This window comes from Condylostylus longicornis, unplaced genomic scaffold (assembly GCF_029603195.1).
Source record: "Condylostylus longicornis isolate FDR11 unplaced genomic scaffold, ASM2960319v2 ptg000030l, whole genome shotgun sequence".
Lineage (NCBI taxonomy): Eukaryota > Metazoa > Arthropoda > Insecta > Diptera > Dolichopodidae > Condylostylus > Condylostylus longicornis.
In genome coordinates this window covers 5,280,509-5,291,356 of record NW_026577999.1, presented here as the reverse complement: position 1 = coordinate 5,291,356, position 10,848 = coordinate 5,280,509, and the positions used below count along the sequence as shown (strand labels likewise).

Here is a 10,848-nt window from a genome sequence, read left to right as displayed (position 1 = left end):
GTATAGTGTAGTAATTTGAATGCATCATACGTGTACGTGTGTATATATATATAATACATAGAGAATAATTTTATAATGGTTGTTTTAGTATATAGAAAAAGTTTTCTTTTTAATTTTTTTTCCTATTTAGAAATATGTCCCTTAGGTACTCAAAAACTTTTACAAGAAATTGAATTTCCTGATTTATTTTAGTTTGTATTTAGGGAAAAGGAAATGGTTTGGTAAATTGTTACAAATTTTTCTATATATATATATATATAATATTTCCACTAAAAATCACAAAATAAATAAATAAAATAATTTATTAAAATTTATTTAAAATTTTCATATATAAAAAATAATTGAGCAGTAACATATTTTTTTATAAGAATTTTAATGGTTTATTATAAGATGCAGACATTTTGTGCTTTTTGTATTACTATGAATTTTCATGAGGTCTTAAGACGTAATTCATGTATAAACAAAGTAGGCAGCAGGCAATAGTAGGTGTGGCGGTAAGCTTGCAACTAATTTTATTAAAATAATTACATTTAACCTTGAATTGTTCATGTAAAAATATTTTTTTACTATAAATGATCCTTGTGCTCATTAAATTTAACCTAAATATTCAGCACTAACTTACATAATATTCTTAAATTGTTAATATTTGATTTTTTACTAATATTGAGAAAAATAAAATTATTATTTTGCTACTTATGTCTGCAAATTTAGTATGAAATATTTTTAAGCCTTATATGTATAATATTTGTGCCCTGAAGAAGCATTTATAAGTGAATTAATATTTTGTTTAAGATTTGATTTTTTAAATTTTGTCCTTAATTCATATTAATTCTCTCGTCATGTACTTATAATTTTAAAAGAAGAGGACATTAGTTTTTAAGTTAAATTAGAACAATAAAAATTATACTAGTGGAATTAAGGACTTATACAACTTTATTTAGTAACAATTTTAAAAAATTCATATACACGCATAATGTTAACAAATATTAAATTCTCATAGTGGTTGTTATAATAAACACGTCAGTTCTTCGCGTATCTACTTGTACGTAATAACGTAAGGGTTCGAATTCGTTTGATATAGAGTTTTTGGTAGGAATCCTCGAAGAGGCACTAAAACGTCTGTGGAAAATTCTCTAAATATGAAGAAAAATTGTCTATTTAAAATGCATTTTATATGAAAAACAATAAAAACATTAAAGAAAGGAAATATCAGAAACGTAATTAAAAAATCTGGAACCTAATTAAGCCATATGCTTATAAAACATTAGAACGTTCCATTCTCAAAATTATAATTTTTATATGTATTAATATTCTATTATTTTAAAGAGAATCAACAAGATTTGCAATAATTAAGTTCTCTTCGCTAAATAACATCCTTGAAACGAAAATTTTAAAAAACATTTAAATTTCTCAATTCTTATTCTAATCCTTCTTTTAATGTGGTTAATTTAGTTTCTTTATTGTTTTTAGAAATGAGCCCATTAAGCTGAAAATCTTGAAATTTTAATAAAATTCATGAATTTAATTTTTAATCTCATGTATGTTATTCATTTTTAAATAATTTTTGTTGTTATTTTCTATTCAATCTTTCTCATTTCATTTAAAATAAATTTGTAATTTAAGATGCTCAGGAAAAAACTCTGTCAAAAAAATTTTCTGTTTCAAAATTTTTCAAAAAAATATTCTTTCACTTCCAAAATGCTATAATACAATTCAGCTTGTAATTGTAAATTGCAGACTTGTATATTAATACAGAATTACTGCATTTCGAAAGTCAAGGGTTCTTAATTACATTTAATAAGCTTATCAATTTATTGGACGAAAATTGTGATACTAAAATATGCTTTTGTGCAAGTCAATTGTTTGATACTAACTTATTTTTTTTTCGTGCTTATTTCTTTCATACGTCAAACTGAAAATATTCCTCTGCCATTGGATTTAAAATGAAATTTTTGGTTTAATTTTAAATCTTGGAATAATTTTTCGTTAATATCTACATAAAAAGAGCTTAATATAATAGCTTAAGTGTTTTCATTAATTTTAGATTTTCTTCCCAAAATTATTCTGACGAAAAACAGTTCGGTGAACTTGATTTAAGTAAAAATTTAAAATTCATGAATATCATGACTTTAATATTTAATTTTAAATTCTTATAAATTGTAAATAAAATAAAAGAATAAACCTGTATAAATTATCCTTTTTTACTTGACTCTATAATATAAAAGGCTATAAAAATTATGCGAATAATTATGTCAAATAATTTTAAAGAAGGTAAGCATATAATATAACAAGGATATTATAGAAGGCTCCAATACCTTAAACTTGTATTAAAAATAACTAAACAAAAAGTATTTAAAATTGTTGGGGGGAAAATTGTTTTTTCACTTTTTTGTTGTTTTTTTTTGTTTTCGACTTTGTCTTCAAAACTATGTAAATTTATTATCATTTCTTTTGTTTTTTCTTGATAATAACAATAAAATCACAAAGGGATAGAATTCCAACTTTTCTAATCCTTTTTGTTTTTCGTATAACAATTTTTTTTTTTTTCTGGTTTAAAAAATTTAAAATTTCTACGAAAAATACTTTAAATTTGGCTTGTATAAAACATTTAGATTGTATTAAATTTTTTGTGTCCTGCAATAAAGGTAAATTTTATCTATAGTATTTAAAAAAAAAATGTCTTTAAGAAGAAGATGCTTTTATATTTAATGGTAAAAAAAATATTTTTGTTTTTTCTTATAATTTAAAGTAAAATTCAAATTTTGTGCAAAAAATATTTTCTATCTACAATTTTTCAACTGGTCCTTAAAAATTTATACAAATACTTAATATAATTTTCATCTCAAAACCCAAAGATGAAGCTACAAACAATTTTATAAAAGTATTTGCAGAAAATTTAAAGAAATCAAAGCGCTATTATGTATTTTTTGATAAAAATTTATTTTTTTCAAAATTGCATATATTTAGGGGCATTTTATATTATTTGCTAAATTGCATATCTACTATTCAAAAATGTCAATTTTTCTTATAGGATCATAGCTAATACTTGATTATAAAGAAATGAAAAAGAATTTGAAATTGAAATTTCTGTTGAGATTAATGTAATATTGTGTACAGTAATTGGTAATATTTCAAATAATTTTCAAGAAACTACACATAAAACTAAAAATTTTATCTGTTAATTTTGTATTACTGATGATTGCTCACATCCACAGCATTAATTTTAGTTAACCGAAATAAGTTAATTAAATTTTCTGAAAATTTCAATATTAAAGTCAATAGAATATTTCATCGTTTAGAAATTATAATTTCATTAATCTCGAAACTATGTATAGCAATCTAAATATACTGAACATTTCATCTACTAGAAATCATATGAAAAATTTACTCACAATATTGAGAGAACTGTAGGCAATGTAGTTTTGTTATACCATCATTATTTTTGAACAATACGTAAGTATATCACTCTAAGTGTATAATATTATTTCAAATACAATCATTGCTCTGATTTTAAATTGATAATACAATTTTGTAACTTTTAGTTTATTAAATTTCAAAGTTGAAATGATTATACAGCATACAAATGGATTTTTTTTTTTGTTTTTTTACTATTTAACATTAAATTCTATACGATATGGAATACTCTGGTCGCGTTTACATGTATGTGAATGCATTAAAATACTTTCAGTTATAAAATGTTAATATTATGATTGTAATCGAGGACTCTTGAATATCCGGAATATAGCAATTTGAAAATCAAAATACCTACTCATAATAAATATTTTCTATTATGTTGTACATAAGCATAATGGTATGCTCCAACTAATGTAAGTTTGAATTTTCATATTATGAATATAGCTTTTAAAACCTATTTCGAAAAAAAATGAATAAAAAACAAGGAAACGTATACATAATAATATTCCATATATGTACGTAGAGTGCACCTTAAGGCATATTTACTTTTTATTTTATGAATAAAATAATAACAGTAATAGAATAAAATTCTCTTAAAAGTACAGTAAACTTTGCAACAGATGGAATTACTTTTAGATTGTGTAAGCGATAAAAATATGCAAATAAAAATAAGTATAAAAAACAATAAAAATTCCGGATTTTATTCTCCTCCCACAGTAGATTATTGAAGCGGTTTTATTATAAGGTCTTATCACAATATTGTAACTGGATTGTTTTATGTTTTTAAATGCTGTTCTATAATCATAACTTCAGTGACTTAAAGAGAAATTTTTTTCTGATGAAAATTTAAAATCTTAATATTATAATTTAAATTAAACTAATTTTTAGCATATTTATTTTTGGTGTGTTACAGATTTAATTGCATGCTTCTACCTTGAAAAACACGAATAAACTATTCTCGAAAAAATTATTAGTGCTCTGAAAAGTGCCCAAATTCCTTAAAAATTATGAGAATTAATTTTTTATACAGGAAATCCCGGACCATCTGTTTCTAACGCCCTTATCGCTGCCTGACTTTTCATAAAAATGTTGATGCACCTGCGTAATATAGCATTGTCCGCCAACCATTTCAAAATGCTGTTTATTGCGACCACCTGAAAAACGCCAATGACCTGGAAGGCGAAAAGAGATCTCCACACCAAGTTATTTGGAGTAGACTCATCTCGCAACCCTATCATTAAACTTGGATTCAGTAGATGTATAGGAGTAGATGGAACCGTCCATATTATGCCTTCACACCTCCCCAGGACTTGTCTTGATGGGGTGAAGTCTTTCGCGAATGAAAGCGCATGAGCGACCTAGTCAAAATCTGTGCCACAATTCCGCTGGTTTACAGTGCGACCTCTTGCTCCACAAGGTCGCGGGACCATTGTGATACAGCCCTTATGACGAACAGAAGGTTCTGCGACAATCTTCTTCCCTAGAATATCAATAGGAAAAAAATGAAAAAGTATCTCGAGGGTCTGTGAATGAGCTAAACACAGCACTCTCTCTATGCACATCAATGTCATCCTTTGAACTATGCTCGCCAGATTGATGGACCCGTTCAGCACAGGTCACCATACCAGAATTAAGTACATAAGTACAGGCATCACCACGGCGGTGTAAGCCAAAATGAACCACGTGTGGCTCAAAGCTCCACCTTTTCCCGATAGCTCGCTTGCACGAATAAAGCGCGGCAGTTTCTTTCCTCACTGGCTCCTTAATGTTTGACACGCAGTTCACGTTACAGTCCAAAATTAATTTCAAAAACTTAATTTCAAAGGAGAAAGATGGCCTTATTTCATCCAGTTTTATTAACGAAATTAAGAGACCCAAAGACAGTCACCGCCAAGTCGTCTGCGTCACTTTGTAGCCTTCCCTTCCTAGGTGTAGCAAAAGCTGATTCACTACAAGATTCCAAGGAAGGCGAGAGAGTACAACCCAAGAGGGTTCCCCATTCCGACGGATCGCTCAATATACGAACCCCTCAAGATGCCCCTTGATAGTCCTGCCTGGCGGCATACGTTCTGTCAAAGACGTCAGGAAGTCACGAACTGGTACGTTCATGGTCTATATAAAAAGAAATCTTCTATTTATATTAATTTTATTTTTTTAATTTTATTCAACTACTTAAAATATATATCACACCAAATTAAATTTCATAATAAAAACAATATAAATTTCAATTTGAAAACTAAGATTTTTCTTCATTAGATTTCTCTGATGAATTTAAACTTGCTCTAATTAAACCAGATAATACTTGTCTTGTAAATTTTTTAATACCTAATTGATCTTTGTTACTAAAATCTACCAATGTTTCTTGTATTGTTCCTTTAATATCTTCTGATATAGTTGTTGTAATTCGATCTCGAAATAAATTTGTAATCGGAGTTAAAACAAATGTACTGAGCTCTTGAACAACTCGATTATGATTTAATTGAACAATGATGTTTCTAAAATTAAATATAAGAAAATAAAATAATTTAATAATTTTAATATTTTTAATATCATAATAAAATTTACCCGAATCTTTCAATTTGAAAATCATTCAATTGTAAAATAGGATCTCTTACGTCTACTGAAAAATCACATGATACTATAATATCTTCCAAATGTCCAACAACACCACCCATTACACTGACAATCATTGCTTTCGCAATAAAATCATATTCAAACTGAAAATATAAAATGAAAATTTTCATAAAATTGAAATTTTTATATTTTAACAAATTGTTTAGAATTAGACAATTGCCATAAAGTAAGCAAGTAAGAAAGAGGGCTCCACCCGTACACCCACGCAAAGCCCACGCACTAGGCCAACAAAAAAAAAAAGCCCATCGGCAACCCCCCAAAAAACCCAACACCCAACAACCCCCATGCAGTTCGACACACAAGACCCCCTATCCCAACCAACCAACCTACTTGGCGAAGCTCAAAAGCCGCACAAGAGACACCCCGAAAAGGTCCTCCAGGCCGTCGTAAAAATAAGCCCCCAAGACACGCCTTCTCTTCCATATTAGAAACGGACCGGCACAGAGGACATGCTGCACATCCTCCACCTCCTCCACATCCCGACATTCACGACATACATCCGTCATAGCAACCCCAAGCCTCCTGACCATTTTTCCCAAAAGGCAATGCCCCGTCAGAATCCCCACTAGTGTGCTGAGATCAGCCCTATTATATCTCAACAGCATCCTCGTCCTCCTTTCGTCCCTGATAGGCCACATTGCCCTGGTCACCCTACACGTGTGAGCCTCCGCCCACAAGACCCCGCTCCTCCTCCTACACTCACCATCTATGACGGCAAGATAAGCCCTCAGCGGCAGGCGAACCGACACGTCTACCATGTCAGCATCACCGCCAGCGCCAGCCCTCGTAAGATGATTTGCCATCTCATTACCTCGTATCCCGCTGTGACCGGAAACCCAGCACACAGTTACCCTGCACATAGTACGAAGTACCCTAAGTGCCCCCCGCATCGACGCACCAAAGCCGACCCAACCGAACAGGACGCGAAGGCCCCAATTGCCATAGTTGTTGCTTCCATGATCTCATTTTCGATAAAATGCTAGTGCAAGTAAAATTAATAAAGTTCTCGTAATTTCAATTGTTATGTAATTTATATTCTTGGAATTAAAAGTAAAATTATTGCCACTCAAATTGAAAACTAAATTTATAAACGTTTATCATTTTATTATGACAACAATTCCCAAAAAAAATAATGGTTCCTCTGCAAGTTATCTATAATAAAATAAACTTTTATTATAGAAAATAAGGTATTCTACAAAGACCATCTTCACATAAAATTTTTGTTTATTGTAAAATTAACTGTGTAATTGTAGGTATTAAATTTGTACAGCCTATATTTTATAACACTTATCATTACCAAAGTGAAAAATTCATCCATACTCAAAAAATATTCGTTCACATGGTCTTCAAATCAGAGTACGTGTAAACAATAAAAATATCAAAAAAAAAAATAGATCTGAATTAGCCCATAGGGAGTTTGGGTTGAAAATAAAAATTTAAAAAATATAAAAGTATTTTTCTCATCAATTATGTAGTTATAGTCCATTGACATTGACTACATGTACTGGTTGACCTAAAATAAATGATAGTTTATTCATGAAAGTTGCTCACACATTTAAACTACGTGAAAAAACTAACAAATAATATTTTTTATACCTTTAATATTATTGGGCTTCAAAAGTGGAATGATTTTTAAAGATTAAAGCAATGACCTGTCCGAAGACAAAAAAAAAATTTTTTTTTGTATCCTTTGAAAGGGATTTTATTATTTTGTGTATAAGACAATTTTATAGTCAGGCAGGCTTTTGTAAAGATATAAATATTTACTTGGTATATAAAACCGCAGGAAAGGAGTCTTGCAAATTTAAAAAAATTTCAATAGATAGGAAATAAAATGACAGAGTTTCTTTCCTGAAAAAGAAGTTGTAAGATAGGAGTAGAAACTGCAGGATGACTCAGTGCTAAATTTGGAAGATTGTAACTCAAGTACTTACAAAATTTTAGCTTCTAACCTTATGATTACAAATCTAATTCAAGCCTTACTATAGAAGACCAGATATGGAAACGTTTTCTTAGTTAGCCACAGTAGAAAAATACTGTTTTGGGTGATTCCACCTTTTCTGGATATATTATAAGGAAAACAGCATTATAAACAACTAGAACAAGGGTACAATAGTAGAAACTTCAAATAAGTGCAAAAAAAAAACAAATTAGCAAAAAATTTAAACAATTTTTCATCTTTTTTTTTTGGTTACTCACATAGATCGTTCTAGGTGTTCAAATGTTATTAATAACAACACGTTCACATATGTGTAGTTAAACTGTCCGAAAACTTATTCTTATACTTGGCCTTCAATAATCTTATGATTTCGTTCAAGAGATATTTTGTTATACTTGTTATGTATACAACAACAAAAAGATATTTTGAAATAAAAAAAAAAATTTAGCCAATAAATCTTTAAAGAATGCACGGAAAAACTTTTTCAGCTTAAAAATTCTAGAAATGTAAAACACGTAAAGCAATGGGAAAAGTAAGAAAAATTTCTTTAGATATGTGTGTGTGTGTATATATAAATAAGTACATAAATATCGCTATTTTATCATTCTATATATTAGAATTTGCTTCCAGCTATAGAAAAAAAAATTACTGAATGTACACAGGGCTGAATTAAGGATGTGAATTAATGTGATAAATTCAACAGTTGCCTAAACCCCAAGAAATGACAGTAATTTTGAGTAAGTATTCAATCTATCTATATACAATTGAAGGAGAACTCAGAATTTTTTGTAAACGCTCTTCACTAATAAACTTTTAATCCAATTTGGAAAGTTATTCAGAACGGTCCCGCGTGTTGGTATAGATATAAGTCAGAAAACTATACTAAAATTGAGTTATTCTATAATTGAAGGTCGACTAGGTTATAGACGGCATTGTTTGGAAAGTCTTGGTAAAATTTATAACTTTTTATTCCAGGAGAATTTTAGAAATCAAGCGGACGACGTCATAAACCGTGACAAATAAACAAATATGTCAGATATAGCTTTACGCACAATATACAGTTTTTACAGTTTCGGAAATTTCAACAATGCGTCACGAGTTAACAAGAGTATTATTTAGAGTAAATTCGATTAACAAAAAAAAAAATAAATAATTTCAATTTTATATTTTTTATACAAATCTACTTAAACAAATATGTTAGACGTACCCATGTTAAACTACCTATTAGATCAGAACCTTGGGAATGCCTCTGGCAGCAAACATAGAAAAAAACGTTGAAACTTTACGAAAAATAACTTTATTCTATTTCTATTTTCTCTTCTTTAAAAAGATTAAAGGCCTTTTATCTTTCTATATTTTTTTTTTATCTTAAAGAATAACTTTTACCTTTTAACAATTGAGAAAAGGCTTAATGCGAAATAAAAGAAAAAATTTAATATTACACACATTTACATATACATACGTATGTATATATGTATATACAAATTTTTTTTTTTTATTTTTCGATTATATATCAGGATCAAAATTAATACCTTATAGATAACAACTTTTTCCTTATATTTTTCACGTTTTTCCAAAGTAATATAAGAAAATATTTGAATACAAGAGATTGAGTATATACGATAGAAAATTTCCTTTATATACACTTTATATCTATTTATATTTGTACCACAAATATTTACCCCATACCGTAAAATTTTCTCTTTTTCGTTTTCAACTGATAAACACTTAAAACCAGAAAATGTGCGTGAAAATATTTTTAAATATTTATTTTATTTGAAATTTTTTCTATTCCATATGAGCTCAAAAAGAAAAATAATATATTTGATATGAAATGGAATCAAAAGTGTGTATGTATATAGAAAAAAAAAATTTTTATATTGTTACAATAATATTTTGTATATAAGTGTTGTTATATCATAGAACAGGGGGCTTCAAATTAAAATCTTAGTAAAATATTCAAAATAATAATACTGTAAGTAAAAGTGACTCGCCACCTTTATAAGTTATACCGAAAATATAAATCATTTTTCCAGGGTTTGCCGCAATTAAAAATCAAAATTTCTTTTTCAGTTAATAAACCACTTTTTTAGTGGAATTTTGTGTGATTAATCCTGAAAAACGCCTATAATAATATTTGTGAAAAAAGAATAGTATTTTACCACAACACTAAGTGATAGTGATGTTTATCGTAAAAAATTTTGAAAACTTTATTATAGACACGAATCATTTGTATGAATTGGTTTGTATTTACAATAATAATATCGAATTTCTTACGATATATTAAATTACTATCACTTAGTGATTCGAATAAGACCCAATATTCTAGATCATTATGTTACAAGAAATATTCACGAAACTTAAATCAGTGCGGTAATAAGGCGAAGAATATTACATTTAATTTAAATAAGGCGTACAACATTGTCCGAATCAAAATTTTCAATAAATTTTCTTTTAGACACAAGGCATTTTAAAATGTTGTCAGCTAATACCCGTTTAAAACAACAACAATTCACTACTGAGACATCTTGTGTACAAATTCATATTAAAGAGTAAAAATGAATTCTGCCCATCCTATTAAATATGATATTTTAAGCTACATATTATTTAATATAATATAAATATCGCACACGTTAACCATTAATTCAACTTAAAACATAAAATGAACATTCACGTTTTTTCATATATATATATTGTATTTACGTTATTAAACATACATAAATGCCTATATATAGCTATACCGTATAATTTACGTATACATTCTGTGTTAAATAAACTTGATACAAATAATAAATAAATAAATGATTTATGTATCATTTTAAATGCTTAAATGCAAACACATAATGTGATATATTATAGAG

At 28.1% G+C, this 10,848-nt stretch overlaps 1 protein-coding gene across 1 annotated transcript in view; it reads right to left on the bottom strand.

Moving 5' to 3' along the window:
- Positions 1-5,593: 5,593 nt before the first annotated feature.
- The window catches only part of LOC129608067 (uncharacterized), a 38,334-nt gene continuing 33,079 nt past the window's right edge, over positions 5,594-10,848 (bottom strand). Inside the window, exons 4-5 of the mRNA XM_055519380.1 lie at positions 5,980-6,131; positions 5,594-5,909 (exon numbers count right to left, since the gene is read on the bottom strand). Of these exons, the coding sequence (XP_055375355.1) occupies positions 5,651-5,909; positions 5,980-6,131 (411 nt within the window). The 3' untranslated portion in view covers positions 5,594-5,650. The remainder of the gene's footprint in view (positions 5,910-5,979; positions 6,132-10,848) is intronic.